Source organism: Podarcis tiliguerta (assembly GCF_965153285.1).
Source record: "Podarcis tiliguerta genome assembly, chromosome: Z".
Taxonomy (NCBI): Eukaryota; Metazoa; Chordata; class Lepidosauria; order Squamata; family Lacertidae; genus Podarcis; species Podarcis tiliguerta.
In genome coordinates, this window is record NC_139553.1 from 46780764 (window position 1) to 46803878 (window position 23115).

At 48.0% G+C, this 23115-nt stretch overlaps 1 protein-coding gene across 1 annotated transcript in view; it reads left to right on the plus strand.

The window, feature by feature from the left end:
• The first annotated feature begins 748 nt into the window (after positions 1-748).
• Positions 749-23115, plus strand: part of FOXO4 (forkhead box O4) — a 28370-nt gene continuing 6003 nt past the window's right edge. Inside the window, exons 1-2 of the mRNA XM_083422631.1 lie at positions 749-1321; positions 18093-19327. Of these exons, the coding sequence (XP_083278757.1) occupies positions 857-1321; positions 18093-19310 (1683 nt within the window). The 5' untranslated portion in view covers positions 749-856 and the 3' untranslated portion in view covers positions 19311-19327. The remainder of the gene's footprint in view (positions 1322-18092; positions 19328-23115) is intronic.

Sequence of the window (23115 nt, forward strand, 5' to 3'; positions counted from 1 at the left end):
AATGTCTATCTCATATGGAGAGAGAAAAACCACACGCAGAGACTTTGTGTAGAATAGTAATAAGTACACACACACAAGCGAGAGAATTTGTGTAGGTTTAATCGATTAATAAATCAGTTGGCTAGCTGTCATCTAATTAATCATTGAAGACGCCTTTAATCTGGCTGCATCATCCACGCGAGGGAGGGGGGCGATTAGACAGAACAGCCCCGGCAGAGCTTCGCCGTGGCGGGCAAAGGGGGGGAGTAGCAGCCGCTGGACACACCAGCCAAAGGAGTGGGAGCGCAGCGCCGCCTAGCACGGCGCACTTGTTTTGGATGAAGCTGATTGGTTGGTTGCTTATGTAACGCCGGCACGGTGGGGCGGGGGGAGAGGAGGAGGAGGGAGACAGAGCGTAAGCGAGAAGTTGGAACTCTGGGATTTGTAGTCCGCATGGTCTCCCTCCTTCCTCGAAAGAAAGTCTCGCGCTTGGCCTGACGGGAAACCGCGTCCAGCTTCGAGACGCTTTCCCCCGCCCGCCGTCGCCTCGCTTGGGGGACTACGGCTCCCAAGGTGCACCGGGTGCGCACGCGCGGGCTCATTTCCAACTCCCCCGCCCCTCTCCCCGTCTGTGATAAACAGTGCCGCCGAGGCGCCTGCTCTCGTGGCGGAGCGCTCAGTTCTGAGCGAGAATCGGCGGCGAGCGGGAGGGCCCTCAGGGCGGGCGGTACCACCGAGAGAGAGAGAGAGAGAGAGATCGAGGCGCGGGCAAAGCCGCCGCTCGGGCGAGGACCGGGGGAGATCGCCGCGCGGGTCCGATCGTCGGCGGGTGATGTGGCGGCGCTGAGGGCGGCCGGAGACCCGGAGCGTCGCCATCATGGCGGAGCCGGCGGGGAGCCCCTCAGCGGCGGAGTCTCCCTCGGTGGCGGCGGCTTTGGATCCGGAGTTCCCCCCTCAGAGCCGGCCGCGCTCTTGCACTTGGCCGCTGCCCCGGCCGGAGCTGGCGGCGGCCGACACGGAGCCCGGGGCAGCGCCCGGCAACGGGCTGGGGAGCCCCGAGGAACCGGCCGGGGTGGCGGCGGCCGGGGCAGCGGCGGCCGCGGCGCCGGGAGGCGGCGGCGGGTCCGGCGGAGCGCGGAAGAGCGGCGGCGGCGGCGGCGGGTCCGGCGGCGGGGCGCGTCGCAACGCCTGGGGCAGCCAGTCTTACGCGGACCTCATCAGCCAAGCCATCGAGAGCGCCCCGGACAAGCGCCTGACGCTGGCGCAGATCTACGAGTGGATGGTCCGCTCCGTGCCTTACTTCCGCGACAAGGGCGACAGCAACAGCTCCGCCGGATGGAAGGTGAGTCCCCGGGGGTGGCGAGGGGGCAAGAAGTGGCTTCGTGGGGAAAGGGAGACAGCAGAAAACCAGCCGACAACAACAAAGCAAGAGAACACGCCGCGGGGTTGATTCGGTTTGTTATCCACCTACGCCGCTTTACATTCGTAAAGCAGCTTACAAACAGAAGACAGCAACAGCACAATGTGCCCGCCTAAGTTACTGCACTCGGAGTAGACCCATCGGAATCGGCTAACCCAAATTGAGCCGTACCCAGTTATTTCGGTGGGGCTGATCGGGAGTGGGGGTGGCATATTAGATGCAAGCCTATATTCACGCCACTTTCCATTCGCATGAATTGCAAAGTGGCTAGCAAAGAGAAAACAGCAACAGCATAATGTGCCCCACTAAGTTACTGCACTTGATATAAACCCATCAGAATCAGCGGGCCGAAATTGAGTCGTGCCCAGTTATTTCAGTGGGTCTGAACTGGAGTGGAGCTGGCATATTGGACGTGATCCTGTAATTTGGGCAGTTCTTCTGCTTAGTAAAGCCACAAGAGAGAGTGCAGGATCTTAAGTTTTCTCCCGAACCCATCCAGCGAAGTGGTGAACAAAACATCTGGGCTCTCTCGACCCTGCCACCTTCCTTCTCCAGTTTGCTTTGTTCACCATCTAGCCCAGGGGTAAGCAAACTTTTCCAGCAGGGAGCCGGTCCACTGTCCCTCACACCTTGTGGGGGCCCGGACTATATTTTGGGGGGAGAAATGAACAAATTCCTATGCCCCGCAAATAACCCAGAGATGCATTTTAAATAAAAGCACACATGCTACTCATGTAAAAACACCAGGCAGGCCCCACAAATAACCCGGAGATGCATTTTAAATAAAAGAACACATTGTACTCCGGCTGCCAGCCGGATTGTGAAGGCAATTTGCCTTAGTTTGCCTACCCATGATCTAGCCTGCTGAACAATTATGAGGAGCTCCAGTGCCTATGTGATGTTTTTGCCATTCCAAATAATAGCAAATGGTTCAAATTTGGATTTTGGATACTTTTCTTATGGTCCATTGTGGCTACATTTTATGCACATGGATGATAGTGTTCCTGTGGTGTGCTTAAGAGTGCTGCCTCCTGTGCTCTTGTTTCAGGAGCCATTGCAACATTCCTGTAAGGTAGGCCAGTATTATCTTTCCTGTCTTGCAGAGATGGAAGATTGAGTGAGTGTTGTTGACCGCTGAGTATGGTGAAAGGGAGATTGAAGCTGACTGCTTCCTGATTATTTGTTGCTAAGCTACATGGAGCTATGACACTTCTACCTTTTCTTCCTTATCTCTCTTTCCACATCCAACATCCCTGTGTTTATTCTTATATACTACATTTCCAAGCCATTTTTCTGCCAGGGCACCCAAAGGCATATAGTGGCATGTGGTCTAAAAGACAAATACAAAATGCAAATACAGGAGGAGAAAAGAATACCTTTTCTTGGCAGGGTTTCTGTATCATCCTGAACCAACATTTTAATGCTTGGCAGATTATGCTTCCACCTTGCTTTACCAGCAACATCTTGACTTTGTGGCTTTTCATAATAAAAGTTTTAGGATACTGCTCCTTTGCTTTTAGAAATTTTTTGAGACCAAAGACCTCAACAGGTGACACTTTTTCTTGACAGAGCTGCTGTGCCAGTGTTAAAGGCACTTGAAAGAATTAAAAGGTGGAAACATCAGGGGATTGGGCACTGTCAGATTTTTACATGGAACCGTGTATAGCAGAGATTTTCAACCTTTTTGAGTCCATGGCTCCCTTGACCAGCTACATTCTTTCTACGGCTCCCCTCTGGGGAAACACGTTCTGGGTCTCAGAAGCCCAGTTATGTCACACCCTCCCTCGTAGAGTGTTCCCTCAGCCTCCTCTCCTCTCCCCTCTCCCTAGGAGTTCTCGGGGCAGCCGCTGCCTCCACCCCGGTCTCTGAGCTCCCCCCCCCCCAAACAAAGGTGCCTGCTCCTTGGCCTGCCCCAGAAGCCCCATTCGCCTCTGGAGCTTGTAGCCAGGGCTGCTGCAACAAACAGTCACCCAAGCCTTTGAAAGGTTGAGACGCAAGAGGGCATCAGAGGAGAGAGAGAAGAAAAGAGGGACAGAGGCCAGGGTTGCCTGTGGCACCCTGGCTATCATTCAAGGCACCCCAGGGGGCCACGGTACACTGGTTGAGAACCACAGGTGCATAGTATTGCACTGGCACTGGGATTATTAGTCAGCCTGCAAGCCAATTTCCAGTGCCAGCTAGGGAGGCATGGGAAAAGCATTCATCTCTTGCACAGAACATGAATGCGGAGTGTTGGAGAGAGAGGATAGTAAATAAACCTTGTCCGTGCAAGGGAGTCTGCTTCCTCTTGCGACCGATTGTGGTAGGGACTTTGGAGCTCCTAGATTTTAACTCTTCTACAGTTTTTGATCCACATGGAGAGGCTGCTGGATTTGACTTGGTGTATTTCTACATGTGCTAGTAATGTTGACTTCTGCAGGGTGGCTTTCTGAACAAAGGGGTGGATTGGTTCAGTCTCCTTTTTCCTGTGTCACAACACTGGCCTGATTACTGTGTGATGTCCCAGGTACCCATAGTTTAGCTAAATTCCAAGGGCAAACAGTTAACAGAGGATAGCCCTTTCTGAAGCTGTCATCTGTGCTGGATTAGGGAAATCTTGTTGCCAGAAATTGGGAGGATGATAGTAAAAACACTGTCTTTAGGGACTGAAAATATTCTGGAAATGTTCTCTCATCGTCCCCCCACCTCCTTCCTGCACATACTGTATTTACTCAAATCTAATGCTCACCTTTTTTGGCCAAATTACATTGCAAAAAATACAGTGCGCATTAGATTCGATGGCACATTTACATTCTCCAGCAAATCCTTTTTTTGTTTCAAGATTCTGAAAATTGAGGTGCGCATTAGATTCAATTCTGCATTAGACTTGAGTAAATATGGTAGCTGATGTCTTCTAAAAACATAGTTTTAGACAGGAATTTGGGGAGATGGGGAGAAGGAATTCTAGCTTTGTTCTGTTCCATACAATTTTCTCTTATATGAATTTTTTAAATAATCTGTTAGTCCAGACATGCCTTCTTCGTCCTGGTGCCCTCCAGATGTTTTGGGTTATGTTTCCCATCAGCCTGACCATGCTTCCTGAGGCAGATGAAAGTTGTACCCAGAGGGCAGCAGCTTGGGCAAAAGTGGTCTAGAATGACTCTCTTTACCTAGGCAAACCTTGCCTTGGATCAGCCTAAATATTTATCTGGGCCAGCAGTGCCTCTGATAGTATCTAATAAAGGGTAGTTAGCAAGTATTAGGAGATGGACTTGGGGGGTTTCACAGCTGACTACTTCCCCACCCCATGTGTGTCTTTTCCTTCTTCCCTCCAGTGTGACCCTTAAGTTCACTTTGTTTCAGCACTTCCAAGAAAGGCCACTCCCTGCCCCCTTTGTAAATGTTCTCAGAGATTTCTTGGAAAGGCACGAGCTCGATCTGGAACTCTAGGCCAAGCTGCTGTGGAAGACCAAGTGTCACTTGAATAGTTTTCAATACTGGGCTTCAGTTCTTTGTCACCCAGCTGCGTTGATACTCAGTATAAATAACTCCTTCATAGCATGCATTCCTGGCTCACACAACCCTTCCTTCAGAACAAGAACTCCGGGCAGAGAGGGAACATGCATGCTCTGTGCTGAGGAAGTTCAGTAAGGCTGCAAAGGCACTTAGAACGATCACTCTTTCTTTCAGATATGAGCCTTATTTGTCCTAAAAATGGGAAATGCCTGTATTAAAGGGAGTTGGCTCCTTTAGCGGCTTCATATGAGGTAGCTGTCCCGCTCTCACAGGCCTATTCAGAATCCCAGAATAGCACCACATGCCAGAACGATCTACTCCTTGCAAGCTCGCATTTAAAGTACGGTGGTACCTCGGGTTACATACGCTTCAGGTTACAGACTCCGCTAACCCAGAAATAGTGCTTCAAGTTAAGAACTTTGCTTCATGATAAGAACAGAATTCGTGCTCTGGCAGCGCAGCGGCAGGAGGCTCCATTAGCTAAAGTGGTGCTTCAGGTTAAGAACAGTTTCAGGTTAAGTACGGACCTCCGGAACAAATTAAGTACTTAACCCGAGGTACCACTGTAGTAACAAAAAAATACTCTTTTGCTTTAGAAGCACATGGACTTGCTTTGATTTCGGAGCTAATTTCCCCTCTTTTGCAAATACAGACAACTACCCTGTAGTTTATTCTGTGGTGCAGAAGCTTGCCTGAGGATGTCCCATAGGCTTCAAGGCTCAGCAGAACTTGAACTTGGTTACCTGTGTTCATATCTATCATACTGGCTGCCTTTAGTTTCTTTAGTCAATTCTCATTGTCGTCCACCCCCCTCAAACCCCGTCCACCAAGTAAATGAAGATGTTCTGTTAGTGAAAGATGAATTAACAACAGTCCTACAAGCAGACACTGTACAGTTTCTTCCTGTCATTTATTCTGCAGGATTCCCTTGTATGGATAGACAGTTAATGAAAGGTTTTGTTCTAAAGCAGTTGAAACACATGTTTTGGCAGTGAGAACTGTTTTGAGCTGTCACTTATGCCAGGCATCTCCCATACAGGTGTCAGAAATATGGTTAAAGTCCCTTCCCCAGTGCTTGTGCTTTTAGCACGGGAAGCACAAGGATTTGCCAACAATATTGTGCCTTAATATTTATTTTCTATCTTTAGAGAAGCATTCTGTATCGTGCCAGTGAATCTGAGCACTGTAGTTAGGCCTGAACAACATAGACTATAAAATTAATCCCACCCAATCGACTAGAGTGTGGTCTAACTCTCCCCCCCCCTTAAATCCATCTCAACTAAAAGAAAATACCATAGATTCCGGCGTATTAGGCAACTGGGCAGCTTCCTCCTGGCGTGGAGCCCGCCGCCCACTGCTGCTGCCCAGCGAAGCTGTCGCCGCTGCAGCAGTGGGTGGTGGGCTCCATGTTGGGAGGAAGCTGCCCAGCGAAGCTGGCTTAGCATCACTGGGCAGCTTTGTCGGTCAGCTTCCTCCCGGTGCGGAGCGGATCCCGCTGCCCACTGCAGCCATACCCAGCGTATAAGACAACCCCCGACTTTTTAACCTCTTTTCCGGGGTTAAAAAGTCATCTTATGCGCCAGAATCTATGGTAACTCACCCTGAAACTCACTTACCAATGGTACCTAACACAAGGTAAACTAGGGCTGAGACGCCCAGGCTCCCCACCAAAATGCTGGAGAGGCTGCACCTCCATAGGCACATACCTTCACATGTGGTGGTAATGTCAGAAAATCCAACCAGTCATACAAGAACACCAGTCATACAAGAAATATGCAAAATAAATAAGTAGGTATTAGAAGTCACCCCAGAACTGGCCTTATGCAACATTGTCCAAGTTAATAATGCCCACTCACATTATGCAGAGCTCATAACTCACCTAATCTCAGCAGCCAGAAGCCTCATAGCCAGACACTGGAGAGACTTGTCAGGAGTAAACATGGGCAAATGGTATCAAACAGTATGGGAAATGGCCTCACTAGAAAAGCTAACCAATAAACTGAAACTGACATGGGGATAAATAGAAGAAGATGTTCTCACTCCAGTATGGTTCCCCTTCATCACATACACAGCCCAACAAGAATCTACTAACAGTGTACAAATCATTCTGGCTAACGACCAAAAAATCCACCCTCTTACACACATAAACAACTCTCACTACAGCCAACCAAAGACAACCAACCAAACTCTAGTCTACCCCCAACCTCTCTCACCACCAAGGAAACATAAGTGAACAGAAAGAGAACCCATACAAGTGACGCTGACACAAAACCCCACATATACACTAAGTAAAGAAAATAAGCATTACCACCTGACCCCACCCCTCTCGCCATCCCCTCCCTCTTTCCCCTTCTTTTCTTACTGACCCTATACTGCATGCAACACTCATGTCTCACAACAAATGTAACTGATCTGTAGAAAATGCAACTTGAGAAAAGAGACAATGCACATATTTTTTAAACTAAAATCTTCAATATTTTTTTTTTTTAAAGGGAAGGATGTTATAGCATTCGTGTATGTCTGTAGACTCTTGTGCAATTTTCTTGATGAATCATGAAGCATTTTAAATCTTTTCGGCTTTGAATGCTGCTTGGGTAAAGCTATACTTTGTATCTGTTAAATGGAAGCAAAACATTTCTATTGGTTTCATAGTAGGACTGTTAAAAGATTGGCACAAGATACCAGATTCTGCCCCAATCTTATAGAAACTTTCATACGTTGGCTTATTGCACCAGCTACTGTCTCTTTCAGGAAACTGCCTTAAGGTTCCCAGACTTGACTGACTGAGCTCAGGCAAGATGGGATTGGCAAGTCCAAATTAATAGGGACAGGAGGGAAATTACTAAGTAGTTAGGCTGCATAAATTTCAGAGTAATGATTTATTGGTTATCCCCACTCACTGTGGCTGTCTTCATTCTTGTAGAGTCACCTGCCTCTATCAGAGTGCAAGCTTATAAGCTTACAGGGGAAAGTGGCTTTCTTTTAGAATGGAAACCCACAGATGTAGCAAAGAGAACAGTACAGTCATACCTCGGGTTGAAGTTGCTTCAGGTTGAGTGTTTTCAGGTTGTGCTTCGCGGCAACCCGGAAGTAACGGAACGCGTTACTTCTGGTTTTCGCTGCTCGTGCATGCGGAGATGGTCAAAATGATGTCATGCACAGAAGCGGTGAATCACAACACACACAGACGCGGGTTGCGTTCTGCTCTGGATGCAAACGGGGCTCTGGAACGGATCGCGTTCGTATCCAGAGGTACCACTGTACTCTGAAAAAATGGTATGTGAGAATCACCATACACCAGAAATCATCAAAGTTGATTTCCTCTACTTAGCTTGGACATCCTCCTTGTAAACCCAGTGTGTTTCTTCATTTGCAGGGCACATATTGGGGAATGCCAAGAAAGGCACTTCCAATTTTTCATTGATCTGAGGCTGTTCTTGTGTGCTGCTTTATGCCGGTGTGGATAGCTGTTTGCTTGCCTTCTTTCTGTGTATGGAATTTTATGACTTGTATCATTCCCAAAACAATATGATTTAAGTAGAAGACTCTCGTTCAGCGAGTCTTTTCGTCTTGCGGTTTTTTCGTCTTGCGAAGCAAGCCCATTGACGGAGTAGCGCTATTAGCGCTATTGACATTTTAAGGGCTAAAAATGGCTTTTTAAGGCTTAAGGGATTAGTGGTTTTGCTGCTAAAATGCTTTTAGCAGCTTAGCGATTCAGAAAAAGGAGTTTTGGAGCGAAACCCCCCCCCCCGAAAATTTTCGTCAATTTTCGTCTTGCGAAGCAAGCCCATAGGGAAATTCGTCTTGCGAAGCGCCTCTGCAGACGGAAAACCCTTTCGTCTTGCGGGTTTTCCGTCTTGCGAGGCATTCGTCTTGCGGGGCACCACTGTAATTCTCTTGGGTAGGTAAGCACCAAAGGAAACTATACTTTGAGCACTGCTTCATTAAATGTTGATGTTCAGGAGTAGGTGTGGTACATTGGAAAGGGTTCCCCCACAATACCTGGGCTTGTCTGATTCAAACAGTTCTGTTGAAGCTTTGCAAAAGTTATGTTTTTGATATGCAAGTTACATGCATATTGGTGGGCCCAGCCTATAAGCATCTCACTTACAGTGCATGCCAGCTGGCAGATGAGATGGGTGATGAATGGAAATATAATGTATTAGAAAAAGATGAGGTGGCAAGCACAGTAGCACAATCCTATCCCAGTAATATCTTTGGGCATCTTTGCTAGGAAACCCACAGAGAGTATCTGCTCTGAGGTGTTGTCAGCCATGCCTATTCCTGAGTGAACTCTAGATTAAAAGCAGGGTGTGCTTAACTGAACAAGGACGGAACAGGACAAACATGCCCCACCCCAGAGCCATTTGGGTGCAGAGTCCCAGAGGGCACTTTCCCACTCCCTCCTCACATTGCTTGCTCTTCATAACTCAAGCTGAATTGTCTTGGAAAACCTTGGTGCTGTTTCTGCCAGTTTTTGAAAGAAGCTGTTTTCCCTGAAGAGAGCATGTGTAGAGGTTGGCTTGCAGCTGTACTGAGTCCCAGAATAACTGCTTCCAGGTGCTTATACTGTGCCACCAGTTGTCCATATAAAGTGACTCTCCACCCACTATCTTTTGGCTTTTGTGCCTCTTGTCCATAAGTCTTGATTTTGGGTTAAACATTCTACAGAACATGTGCACAGCCCCAACTTTTTACTCCCTTCCTGGCTGTGAAAGGAGAACTTAACTGGCACTAGGATCTTTGTATGAAAAGGTAGTAGATTTGCCTATGAGCTGTGTGGTGTGTCCTAGGTTTAGGTAAACTAACTTATTTGCAACTTGGGAACCTTTAGTGCTTTGCATTATTAGGGTTAGTGTTGGAGGAAGGGAGGAAGAGCAGTGTTCTTGTGCTTTTAACAGTTGTGGCAGGCAGAATGTCAGCAGGTTAAGCTTGTTCTAGTACGGAAATACTAGGAACTTAGTTAGCATAACTTTTGATGACCTCCTTCTTTGCAGACCTCAGTAGTATGGAGGTCAGAATCCCACCGTAAGGTAGATTAATCACTTGAGGGAGGGAGGCTTGTGCTCTGCGACGTTGTGGATTGGAGAAATTTCAGTTGCAGGCTTGCGTACTATACTTACAGATATAGGAAGAACGTGTCTGCTAGATCAGGCCTGAGGCCAATGTAGTCCAGCATCCTGTTCTTGTAGTGACCAACCAGATTCCTTTGGGGAACCCACAAGCAGCACCTGAGTGCAACAGCCATTCTCCTCGTATATTCCCTAGCAAGTGGCATTCAGAGGCATCCTGGCCATGACAGCTTTGAGGGAAATAACCTACTGTTACTGTGGTAACAACTTTTTTGTCAAGTTCTTCCTCAAGCTTCACTTTTTTCTGTGAAGCCTTTCTTCCCCAAGTCTTTTCTAACAACTGCAAAGCTAGCTAATTGCACTTACCCGTTGTCATCTGCTGCCCTTGCCTTCTTCCACTGCTCCCCTTTCTGTGTTAGACTTTAGATTGTAAGGATCTCATTTGCTATCAAACATCACCTACATTCAGTGGTGGAGCTTCATGCTCCACCCGGGGGGGGGGGGTGGAGAGCAGGCGGGGCGGGACTGGCGTGCATCCCGGGGGTGTGACACACTGCCTGTGGGGGCGTGGTGCCCAGCGCAGGGCAGGGGGCCACTGCAATGGCACCCCACCGGGATCATGCTGCCGGGGTGGTGCGCTCCCCCCGCACTCCTCTTCCTCTGCCAGTGCCTACATTAGCACTCTGTTAAAAGGTAGGTAGCTGTGAGGGAAGGGATGCTTTCTAAGGCTGAAATTCTTTCAGCTGCATTGGAGAGAGTGCAAGCTGCTGCTTTGGCATGGAGGTAGGGCTTGCCATTTGATATGGGAGGTGCCTTTCATTCCTCCCAGGAAAGTCGATGAGTATTTGGCACATCAAACTTTATTTGAAAACATCATTTTCTGTCTGTCCTGGTGAGGACAATTTGCCCCCAGCTTGTTGCCAAATTCCTCACACATTTGAGGAGTTCCAAACAGGTACTAGCACCCTGGCATTTAAGAACCACACCAGAGGTTCCTGAAAAACAGTCAATATGTGCTGTCAAAATAGTATTTGCTTTAAGATGGCTGATGTGTGAGGCCTTTATTGCTTTTTCCTCTGCCCCTCATCATCACAGAACTTAGAATCACAGAATTGTAGAGCTGGAAGAGACCCTGAGGCTCATCTAGTCCAACCTCTGCAATGCAGGAATATGCAGCTGTATGGGGATTGAACCTGCAGCGTTGGCATTATCAGCACCATGCTCTAACCAGCTGAGCTATCCAGGTTGATGTCATAAAATATATTTATAATTCAGAAAGTTTGAATTAGGGTTGGGTGAGGGGAGAGTTGAGGGTCAGCAGAGACTGAGCATTAATAATAAGAGCCTGTTCAAGACTGTTACCCCATTAAAACTGTACTATCGATTAACTACACTTCGATACAAATAGTATTTATTTATTTATTTATTTATACCCCACCCATCTGGCTGAGTTTCCCCAGCCACTCTGGGCGGCTTCCAATCGAGTGTTAAAAGCAATACAGCATTTAAAAACAATACAGCATTTTTAAATTAGAACAAAGGGTGGGGAAAGTATTTTCAAATTTGGTGCTTGATCAAGTGCTTGATCAAGTAACTGAGATACTGTAGCCTCCCCGCTTCGCACACTCAAACAACCACTTACCACAGGGGTCAGCAAACTTTTTCATGAGGGGGCTGGCTCACTGTCACTCAGACTTTGTGGGGGGCTGGACTATATTTTGAAAAATATAAATACCCTGCAAGCCGGTCCCACAGCTGGCTCTGGACATGGAGGAGGAACGCACTCTGCATGTGCTCAGAAGCGTGTCTCGCGCTGCCCGCCCACTGCTGTTGTTGACGAGCAGCAGCTGCTCCATTGGCCTTGGAGCTCCCAGGTGGCGTGCACCACGTGCTGCAGCCCGTCATCCAAGGCCAGGGGGGCGGCAGGCTGGGTAGGCAGCGCACAGCATGCCCTCCAGCTGCTCCAGTGCGGCTGCTGAGTGTGCCACCTGCAGCAGTGCCGAGCCGGACGCCAGGCATGGGGCCAGCAGGCGCACCAAGCTCTGGCTGAAGCCCTGTGACGTGCCCGTCACAATGCCCATGGCGTGGCCCAGACCTGCCACCTGCCCGCCGGCCTCTCCATCCATGGCTGCGCCGGGTTTACCTCAGCGAACTTCCTGCAGCCAATCTGAAGCTGTGCCAGTGTCGCCGCCTGTCCAGAGGCATCCACGGCTTCGGATTGGCTGCAGGAGCTTTCTGCAGCCAATCCAAAGCCATGCCAGCGTCGCAGAAGTCAGTCCCTGCGCGGCGAGGCATCCGCGGCTTCTTTTCAAGGAAATGCTGTGCCGTGCCAGTTTAGCTCAGTGTGGGGACTGACCGAGCGGGCAGCAGGGTCCACGGGCTGGATTTATGAGCCTGGTGGGCTGCATCCGGCCCCCGGGCCATAGTTTGCTGACCCCTGACTTACTATAAATGATCAGGAAGGCTTTGTGGTTGGTATGGTATCTGATTTCCTAATCGATCAGTTATATTGCTATATTTGTTTTTGAACACACACACAATCACATATATGGGGTATATAGATTTTGCGCAACTCTGCCCATATTTTTTTGTTTGACCCCCTCAGGACTCCTCTTGTGTTTTACTTGGTGGCTTTTGTTTTCTTCTACTTTGGGTCCTGATGTCTCTTAATGACTAGATTTAGCTATTATTGTAGAAGCCAAGTATGATAAGTCTGTTGTACCAGAAGAGCACTGTGCTGAAACTGGTTTTTTTTAAACCCTATAAAACCATAAGTAGCTCCAGCTCACTATAATTTTACAGACAGTCTCCTTCCATGTATTCCATGACAACCAGCAATTAGAATGAAATTGGATTGCCCTATTAGTAGCTTCATGAAACACACATGTACTATGTCCAAATGGCAAGGGTATAGCAAGAGGCATTCAAGGTGGCTGTTCTTCCCTCTGAACACTCTCTGAAACATGGGCTTTTTTGTTTTGCAAAGAGGATATATGGGTAGCCTGGGATTAAACCAGTAGGAAGGTATTTAAATTGATTGTGTCACTCTGATGTATTTTATCTCTTTCAAAAACAAGTGGATTATCTGCTCCGCCACACAGAGCCTTGGAGGTGTAGTGGAGTGCTTGGACTGTAAATCTAGATACGTGTAATAGAAAGCACTTCTCACTAGTATTCTCAGCAAAATGTAGAAAAACCAAGCCTACCTAGGAACGCCCTGTGGTGGCTTGTTTTTGTGAATGTTCAGACAGCCTTTGTGTGTGGTTGAAAGTGCTGTTGGAATCACTTTGTCACAGAGCACTAGAGTAGGGGGAAAGTGAGTGTTGGAAACATGTTCACTAACTGGGAGCCTGCAAACCCTCAATTTGCGTTAAATACCATTTAGCTAGAAACATAGTCATGTGGTAGTTCCAAGCTTTTTATCTTTTTGCCAAGTTTGCTTTGGATGCTCCAAAGTTTGCTTGCTCCATAATAATAATAAAATAATAATAATAATAATAATTAATAATAATACAGTGGTACCTCTGGATGCAAACGGGATCTGTTCCGGAGCCCCGTTCGCATCCTAAAGCGAACGCAATCTGCTTCTGCGCGAGTCGCGATATGCCGCTTCCGCGCATGTGCGCGATGTCATTTTGAGCGTCTGCGCATGCGTGAGCGGCGAAACCCAAAAGTAACGCATTCCATTACTTCCGGGTCACCACAGAGCATAACCTGAAAACGCTGAAGCTGAAGCATATTTAACCCGAGGTGTGACTGTAATAGTAATCCTTCATTTCATCTGTAGTTTCAGAACTAGTACGGTAATTCTAAACTGGGCAACCCTTGAACTCTGGATTTTTAGAGAACGTTGTGTTGGGGTTCTACCTTAACTACCTCCTGGATATTCTTACTGGGGTGACTGTGGCTAAGGCACTGGGTTGCCTGAGCCACAGTCTAGTGCTGAAGGGACATTGCTTGGTGGTAGAACATTTCTTTGCATGCAGAAACCCCCAGGACCAGTCTCCAGATAGAACAGGAAATGACTGTTGTCTGAAACCCCAGAAAGTTGTTGCCAATCAGTATAGACAGTAATGAGCTAGATGAACCCAAGGGTTGTTTTCCATGTTCTAGCTGTCTGTGCTGTCATGCCTTGGTTTCTGAACTTATTAAAACCAACATACTAAAAAATACTGTACAGTATTATCTTCATCAGAGAAGCTAAGGCAGGGGTCAGCAAACTTTTTCAGCAGGGGCTGGTCCACTGTCCCTCAGACCTTGTGGGGAGCCTGACTATATTTTGGAAAAAAAATAATGAATGAATTCCTATGCCCCACAAATAACCCAGAGGCGCATTTTAAGTAAAAGGACACATTCTACTCGTATAAAAACACCAGGCAGGCGCCATAGATAACCCAGAGCTAAGGTATGGGTAGGCAAACTAAGCCCCAGGGGCCAGATCTGGCCCAATCGCCTCCTAAATCCAGCCTGTGGACAGTCCAGGAATCAGCATGTTTTTACATGAGTAGAATGTGCGCTTATATTTAAAATGCATCTCTGGGTTATTTGTGGGGCATAGGAATTCGTTCATTTGCCCCCCCAAAATATAGTCTGGCCCCCCACAAGTTCTGAGGGACAGTGGACCGGCCCTCTGCTGAAAAGGTTTGCTGGCCCCTGAGCTAAGGCTTGATAGTTTCATCCTGTAGTTCCAGAACAGTTCTGCTGTTGGGCCGAGGACATCTCTTGACGCAAGGCTTAGCACACTGTGGTTCTGTCTGAGGAGGCCCGTTACCCAGAAACAAAACCTTACTACTATTCCTAGGAAGTTACATGCTGTTCTAAACCTCTTGGTTTCAAGTCACTCTGAAGCATGTGGAGCCAAAGTCTTGTGGTTATGCAATTAAACTGCAGTCATTCCTTTTGGGGAGGGAGGGTGGCTCCTGTTGGTCAGCTGGTTGACTCACTCCCGGTGGGGCGGGGCTGTGCGGCAACTTGCAGCTTGTAAACCACTGGGAGGGAAAATAATTATTCCATTCTAAATCAAGGGCAGCTATGGCACGACTATGGGGTGGTGGTGGGTTTTTTCTTATTTGCAAAAGCTGCAGAAGAGATATTTGGAAGCCAGAGACCTCCAGGCTGTAGTTGTCAACTTTTCCCTTTTCTTGCGAGGAATCCTGTTCGGAATAAGGGAAATTCCCTTTAAAAAAGGGAAACGTTGACAGCTATGCTCCAGGCTGGTGTAGCTGTTTGCAAAGGCTTTGAAAACAGCATTGTGTATTGGAATACACAAACTTCTGGTGGTGTAGGCACAGTTGAGGTTAATGACCAGTTCATGGAATTGCTTATTCTGTCACTAAGTCACTGATCCAGCATGCTTTCCAGTTTGGAAGAGAAATCAGCATTTTCAGGGTTCACCCTTGCGCCAAAAAGAGGCCTAGGTCAGTTGAAATTGAGGACTTGTATTTTAATGGCCCCAGCTGGGCTATCTTCTATTTCACTTGGGCTTGATGGGAAAAGTAAGCTATGGGAATAGTTCTCTGAATATTCCACACAACTGGAGTTGGAATCTTCCATTGTTAATGCCTTCTTGGAATTTGATTTGATATCAGCCGAGATGGCCACCCAGAAGAGACGGGAATGTGGCACAACACAGTGATTGGGTTGTCAGCTGATTCCCTTGGCAGTCAAAAGCTGGTGATTGCAAATCAGGTGGGAGTAGGAAACAGTGGTAGAAACTCAGATAAATAAACTAGGTGCCAAATGGCTTCTTAAACCAAGGTTGCAATCGCCAAAATGGAATGTCTAGTTACCATATTGGGGCCAGATGGCTCTAAAGTAAATTTTTTCAAATGATGGACTGACTGTGATTGATTCTCAGTTAAACATCTGGCTGGTTCAGATGTTTGAGCTTTGAGAACTTAAAGAAGAAAAGTCACTTGATTCGGGCACAGTCCACATATATATTGGCCTATTCCGACCTCTCTTTTTTTAATGGTAACTGCTCCTGCTCAGGCTGCACAGAAAAAGCATTTTGGTTCCAGAAATTTGTTCTGATAGTGCAGATAAAATATAACTGACATAATTCAACAGGATGGGGTATTAGGGTGTGAAAGCAGATCCAATGATCCCCAGATGGTGGAGGTGCCATCCTGGTGCCCAGGCATCTTCACTTGGTCACAAGTGGTCAGAAGCCAGATGCAAAATGCACCTGGCGCCTGGCTAGTTTTGAACACTGGTAGGAAGGCAAAGGATGTAGAGGGGGACTTACATGCAGAGGATTGAAAGAACAAGTTTTTATGTGAATGTCTTATTGCAATTTTTATAATAAAGGAAAACATTCAAATTGTTTGAAGAAAATAGGATAAAATATAAAAGAAGGAAATAAAAAGGGAAGGGGGAAAAAAGAATAAGGAGCATACAAACATAAAACGCATATTCATGTTCTCAAATGTTCTTTGCACTCAAGTAAATGATTACAGTTTCATTTCAATGAATTTGTAAAGACATTAGAAATTATCCTAAAGTATCCCTCAGTAACGATGCTCAGGTCAATGGTAGCCTTCAATCATGTTACATTTGCAGCACATAAGAAAGAAAGGAAAAGCAACTTTCCTGGAAAGTGCCTTTTTTGTTGGTTGGATTACATCTCTGTCTCATTTGTTTAGATGGTTTTTCCATGAGGGCAGCTGTGAAAGGACAACTCACTGCATGACTGTTGGCTCACTGCTGTACCCTGCTTCCTGGATATTCCTTCATATTTATGTTGGTTTGAACTTCCCAAGCAGAAGTTCCCAAACATCTTTGCTTACTGTGGGAAAGGCAAATTGCCTTTTCTGTCACCTTAGTCTCTGATGTCAGTCTTAAAATGCTGGGTGCAGTTTTTTTTCTAGATTGGTATAGAAAAAAAAGGCATGTTCATGGACTTTTATGCCAAGAAGTGTCTCTTCCTTTTTGTTTTTTGCTAAAGTCTACCGTATTTTTCACTCTATAGGACACACTTTTTCCCCTTCAAAAATGAAGGGGAAATGTGTGTGCGTCCTATGGAGCGAAGACGCCATAGCCCCGCGACCCTCTCCCGGCTGGAGAGGTGACGCGCGGCTATGGCAGGAGCCTCTCCGCTGCGCCTTTCCGCTCCTCCCTGACCTGCTCTTTGGGGCTGGTGGTGGGCTTCTCTCCGCCATCCCCAAAGAGCAGGTCGAAAGGAACCTGAAGCCTGGAGAGCGAGAGGGGTCAGTGCACACCAACCCCTCTTGCTCTCCAGGCTTCCAAGGTAGCCGCCTGAACGCACCCTAAACGGCACCTTGTTTTAGATCGGGAAAACGAGGGGGAAAGTTCTCCCCCTCTCTGCGCAGAGCCTCCTGCCGCTTCGCTGAAGGGGTGCTGGGCAGATAGGGGGAGAATTTTTTTCTCTTGTTCTCCCCCCTCTAAAACAAAGTGCGTCCTATTGTCCGGTGTGTCCTATTGTCCGGTGCGTCCTATGGTGCGAAAAATACGGTATGTTGAGCAAGGACACAGAACCTGTGACAACTTCCCCCTCCCCCAGATCTTGTTGCTCTTGAATGTCCATCACTCATAAACCAACATGACCAGTGGCCAAGGGTGATGGGAGTTACAGACCTGAAATTCAGTGTGGGGTTTCATGAGAGAGGAGGGCATTCTCAGTCCAGGCTCCTCTATTATGGAATCTGCTCCCCCCCCCAAACAAGGCTGGTACCCACTATTATGCATTTTGTGAGTTTACCCAGGCCTTTGGATTAATTATTGCTGTCGATTTGCTCTGAATGTTAACTCTTTTCATCAATCATTCATTCATTCGTGTGTTATAGTGCTTAATGTAACTCTCTGGGATGCACATTTTTTTAAAAAATAAAGAGTTTAAGTACATAAATTAAATATGGGGGTGAGAGTAAAAGATTGTCCATATCTGCTTGAGAGAGGAGAATGGTCTAATGCAGGGTTTCCCAAACTTGGATCTCCAGTTGTTTTTTTGACTATAGCTCCCATTATCCCTAACTAGCAGGACCAGTAGTCAGGGATGATGGGAGTTGGAGTCCTAAAGCAGCTGGAGGCCCAAGTTTGGGAAGCCCTGGTCTAATGGGCTGTATGGGAATGATGCTAACACACTGCCCTTTCCCACTTCCTTCCAGAACTCCATCCGACACAACCTCTCCCTGCATAGCAAGTTCATTAAAGTGCACAATGAGGCTACAGGGAAGAGCTCTTGGTGGATGCTGAATCCAGAAGGCGGCAAGAGTGGAAAGGCCCCACGGAGGAGAGCAGCCTCCATGGACAACAGCAGCAAGCTGGTCAAGCCCAGAGGAAAAGCTCCCAGGAAGAAGGCAGCCATGCCAGTGGCCCCGGAATCTACTGCCGACAGCCCAGGCTCCCAGTACTCCAAGTGGCCTGGCAGCCCTTCTTCCAGAAGCAACGAGGACTCTGATGTGTGGACCAGCATCCGGCCTCGGACCAGCTCCAATGCCAGCACCATCAGTGCAAGGCTTTCCCCCATCCTAACTGAGCCAGATGACCTTGGAGACGAGGCGCTCCTTCCATCCCTTGTCTACTCCAGCGCATCTAGCAGTGTCCCACCCACAGTGACAGAGGAGCTGGAACTCATTGACGGCCTGAATCTGATGTCATCAAGCTCATCCTTGCTGTCAACTCAGCAGCCTTCTCCAGGTGGTCTGGCACAGAGGAATCCCAGTTTCTCCTTGCGAAGCCAGAGCTCAGCTGCTCAGGCGGCGTCATTTGGCAGCTCCCTCTTCAACCCTGTTGATATCTCTCTACACAGCTCTGCTAGCCACTTCTCTGGCCCACAGACCCTGGAAGCCCTCCTGACATCCAACTCACCACCACCCAGTGATGTGATGATGACACAGGTAGATCCGATCCTCCCGCAGAGCGGAGGCAGGTTGAACAGCCAGACTTTTCTGCTTCTGGGGGAGCAGACCTCCAAAAACAGGATGAGGCCAGTTAACCCATTAAGAAAGCCTCCGGAGCAGCAGCTGGAGTCGGTTGGCACTGCTTCCTTGCCAACTGCATTTTCAATGGCATCTCCTCAGAATACAGTCAGCCTGTCAGCTTTGAAGGCACCGGGCTCCACACAGCCTGCCCAGGCGGTCCAGCTGGGCACCCAGCCATTTCTGTCTGCAGCTACATTTGCCCCCTGTGGAGGCAATCAGGACAGATTGCCCAATGATTTGGACGATATGTACATGGAAAACCTTGAATGTGATGTGGATTACATAATCAACACTGACCTCATGGATGGAGAAGGACTGGACTTCAATTTTGAATCCATTCCATCTGCTCCCAGCTATCCCAACACGTCACAGGCCTCCAACCATACCTGGGTACCCAGTTAACTTCAGGATTGACAAAGGTAGGTGGATGCATGCAACCCACACTTCTCCAGACTGGTGCCCTCCAGATGTTTTGCACTCCAAATCCCTGCACTTTCCTATTTCAGATTGTCACAGGTTCTGAAAAGTCACAGTGGTGAGGGTTACCCCTACTATCAGGAGTGAGCCAGTAGTAAATCACATGAAATAAGTGAAGTTAACTCTTTATTAGAAAAACAACAACAGGATCTGCACAGGAGTGTCAGGCCTAATGAGCATTAGCAAGTTTTCCTTGGTTGCAGACTCTGAAGGTCCCTCCTTCCTAGCAGCTGCCTAATTCCTCTCCTCGCCCAGGTCTCCCCAAGCAATCTGAACCTGCACCTGCATGGCACTAATTTACTGCCTCGGTCCAGTATACCTGAAGGAGCATCTCCACCCCCATTGTTCAGCCTGGACACTGAGGTGCCTCCTCCAACAGTCTTCTGTTGGTTCCCTCACTGTGAGAAGTGAAGTTACAGGGAACCAGGCAGATGTCAAGGAGATAAAGAACTACATAACTTTTAGAAGACCTCTGAAGGCAGCCCTGTATAGGGAAGTTTTTCGTTTGATATTTTACTGTGTTTTAGGGACATGGGTGGTGCTGTGGTCTAAACCACAGAGCCTAGGGCTTGCTGATCGAAAGGTTGGCAGTTTGAATCCTGTTCGAACTCCTGTTGCTCGGTCCCTGCTCCTGCCAACCTAGCAGTTCAAAAGCACGTCAAAGTGCAAGTAGATAAATAGGTACAGCTCTGGCGGGAAGGTAAATGGTGTTTCCATGCACTGTTCTGGTTTACCAGAAGCGGCTTTGTCATGCTGGCCACATGACCCAGAAGCTGTCTGCAGACAAACGCCGGCTCCCTCGGCCTATAGAGCGAGATGGGCGTGCAACCCCAGAGTCGTCCGCGACTGTTACCTTTACCTTTATATATGTTGTAAGCCTCCCAGAGTGACTGCGGAAACCCAGCCAGATGGGTGGGGGTTATAAATAATAAAATTATTATTATTATTATTATTGTTAAAAAAAAAATCTCCTACACCCTCTTCGTGCCTCTCCTGGTTCTGGGAGACTGAGGCAGGGGGAGGTTGCCACAGCAAGAAGGGGAAACAGACACCTGTGACTCTTCACCAGCCTGACTCAACTCTATGTCTTGGCTTCCCTCAACCCACTCTCCTGCTTCAGCTTCAGCTTCAGCTTCAGCTTCTGCCTCTGAGTTTGGACTGCTCTCTGCCACAGACTCTCCCAGTTCTCTAAGCCCTGTTACCTCTTCAGCTTCCAGCACCTCCTTTTCCCCATCTTCTCCCTCTCATCGCCATCCCACACCAATTCCTGGCTCTGAGGCTTTTAACATTGGACATTCTCCGACTGGTTCTGCCCACCATTCCTCTGCATCCAATCAGTTCCTGACACCTACACAGGGCTGAAAAATAATTCAGGTACAGTGGTGCCCCGCAAGACGAATGCCTCGCAAGACGGAAAACCCGCTAGACAAAAGGGTTTTCCGTTTTGGAGGTGCTTCGCAGAACGAATTTCCTATGGGCTTGCTTCGCAAGCCGAAAATGTCTTGCGATTCCTGGGTTTTTTCCCCGCTCCTCACCCCCTTTTTCTAAGGCACTAAGCTGCTAATAGCCTTTTAGCAGCTAATCCGCTAATCCCTTAAGCCTTTAATAGCCGCTAAGCCGCTAATAGCGCTAATCCGCTAATGGGCTTGCTTCGCAAGACAAAAAAACCGCTAGACGAAGAGACTCACGGAACGGATTCTTTTCGTCTTGCGAGGCACCACTGTATTGAGGTGCTGAATCAGAATCTCCAGCTTTGGTTTAATCCCACCAGCTGTTCTGCCATAAAGTGATTGCCTGATCAAGCTAACAAACCGTGAGTGCTTAATACCTTAGAAAGTGTGAGGAACACAAGGAGTTGTTGTTGTTTAGTCGTTCAGTCGTGTCCGACTCTTCGTGACCCCATGGACCAGAGCACTCCAGGCACTCCTGTCTTCCACTGCCACCCGCAGTTTGGTCAGATTCATGCTGGTATCTTCGAGAACACAGTCTAACCATCTCATCCTCTGTCGTCCCCTTCTCCTTGTGCCCTCCATCTTTCCCAACATCAGGGTCTTTTCCAGGGAGTCTTCTCTTCTCATGAGGTGGCCAAAGTATTGGAGCCTCAGCTTCACGATCTGTCCTTCCAGTGAGCACTCAGGGCTGATTTCCTTAAGAATGGATGCATTTGATCTTCTTGCAGTCCATGGGACTCTCAAGAGTTTCCTCCAGCACCATAATTCAAAAGCGTCAATTCTTTGGCGATCAGCCTTTTTTATGGTCCAGCTCTCACTTCCATACATCACTACTGGGAAAACCATAGCTTTTACTATACGGACCTTTGTTGGCAAGGTGATGTCTCTAACACAAGGAGTATGATATAATAATTCTCCATTCCATCCATCTCAGCATCTTTTTGATCTTGGTGCTGCTGTTAATATGGGCAGCACTAGCTATGACATTAAATTAATTTATTACATTGAATGTGTGCATTCTTTAAATACATAAAACCTAAATAGCCATTGAGGGACCCATGAGAAGAATTTGGGCTAGACTAGAGCAGGGGTGGGGACACGGGTGGCACTCTGGTCTAAACCACTGAGCCTCTTGGGCTTGCTGATCAGAAGGTTGGCAGTTTGAATCCCCATGACAGGGTGAGCCCCTGTTGCTCAGTCCCTGCTCCTGCCAACCTAGTAGTTTGAAAGCACGCCAAAAAGGGCAAGTAGATAAATAGGTACCGCTCTGGCGGGAAGGCAAATGGTGTTTCCATGCGCTGCTCTGGTTTCACCAGAAGCAGCTTAATCATGCTGGCCACATGAGCCAGAAAAACTGTATACGGACAAACGCCGGCTCCTTCGGCCTGTAAAGCGAGATGAGCGCCGCAACCCAGTGGCGTAGCGTGGGTTGTCAGCACCCGGGGCAAGGCAAGTGATTTGCGCCCCCTAACCCATGGATTTTAGCACTCGAGTCTCTTCCACTAGAGAGCTGCGAGTGCGAGCGCGCCCCCCCAGGAGGTTGCGCCCGGTGCGGCCGGCCCCCCTAGCACCCCCCACGCTACGCCACTGCCGCAACCCCAGAGTCGTCTGTGACTGGACCTAATGGTCAGGGGTCCTTTACCTTTTAGCGCAGGGATAGTCAGCCTTTTTATACCTACCGCCCACTAATGCATCTTTCTTGATGGTAAAATTTCCTTACTACCCACCAGTGCTCGATGGAAGGAGGATTCAGTTTGTGCCATAGAACCCCGTACTACCCACCTAGAATCCTGAAACGCCCACTAGTGGGCGGCAGGGATCGGGTTGACAACCTCTAGTCTAGAGGGTGGGGGCCTGGAATGGATCCAACGAGAGTTTTCCTGCAAAATCAAAAGGCAGCAGAGGGGAGTTCTTAGGTTCATAGCAGTGGGGAGGCTTAACCCCCCCCCCCCCAGTGCAGGGGGACCCACACAACAACTATTCACATTTTTCAAAATAAATTTAATAAATGAATACTAAGCACACTAGTGTAATTCATTTAAAATCATGTGTTTGGCCCCCTTCTCCCCCAAGTATTTGCCCTAGATTTTGTGACATGAAAGCTTGTCCAGTATTATGGAAGCAAGTTGTCCCTTTGTGACTCGGATTCTGGGAGGGTTGAGAGTGGGCAAATTATGATTTTATTGGATTTCTTACCCACCCTTCACCATGAGGTGCCAGGGTGAGTCACAACAATTTTAAAATATGACATTGAAACCACTTCAGATGGATTGCAATCA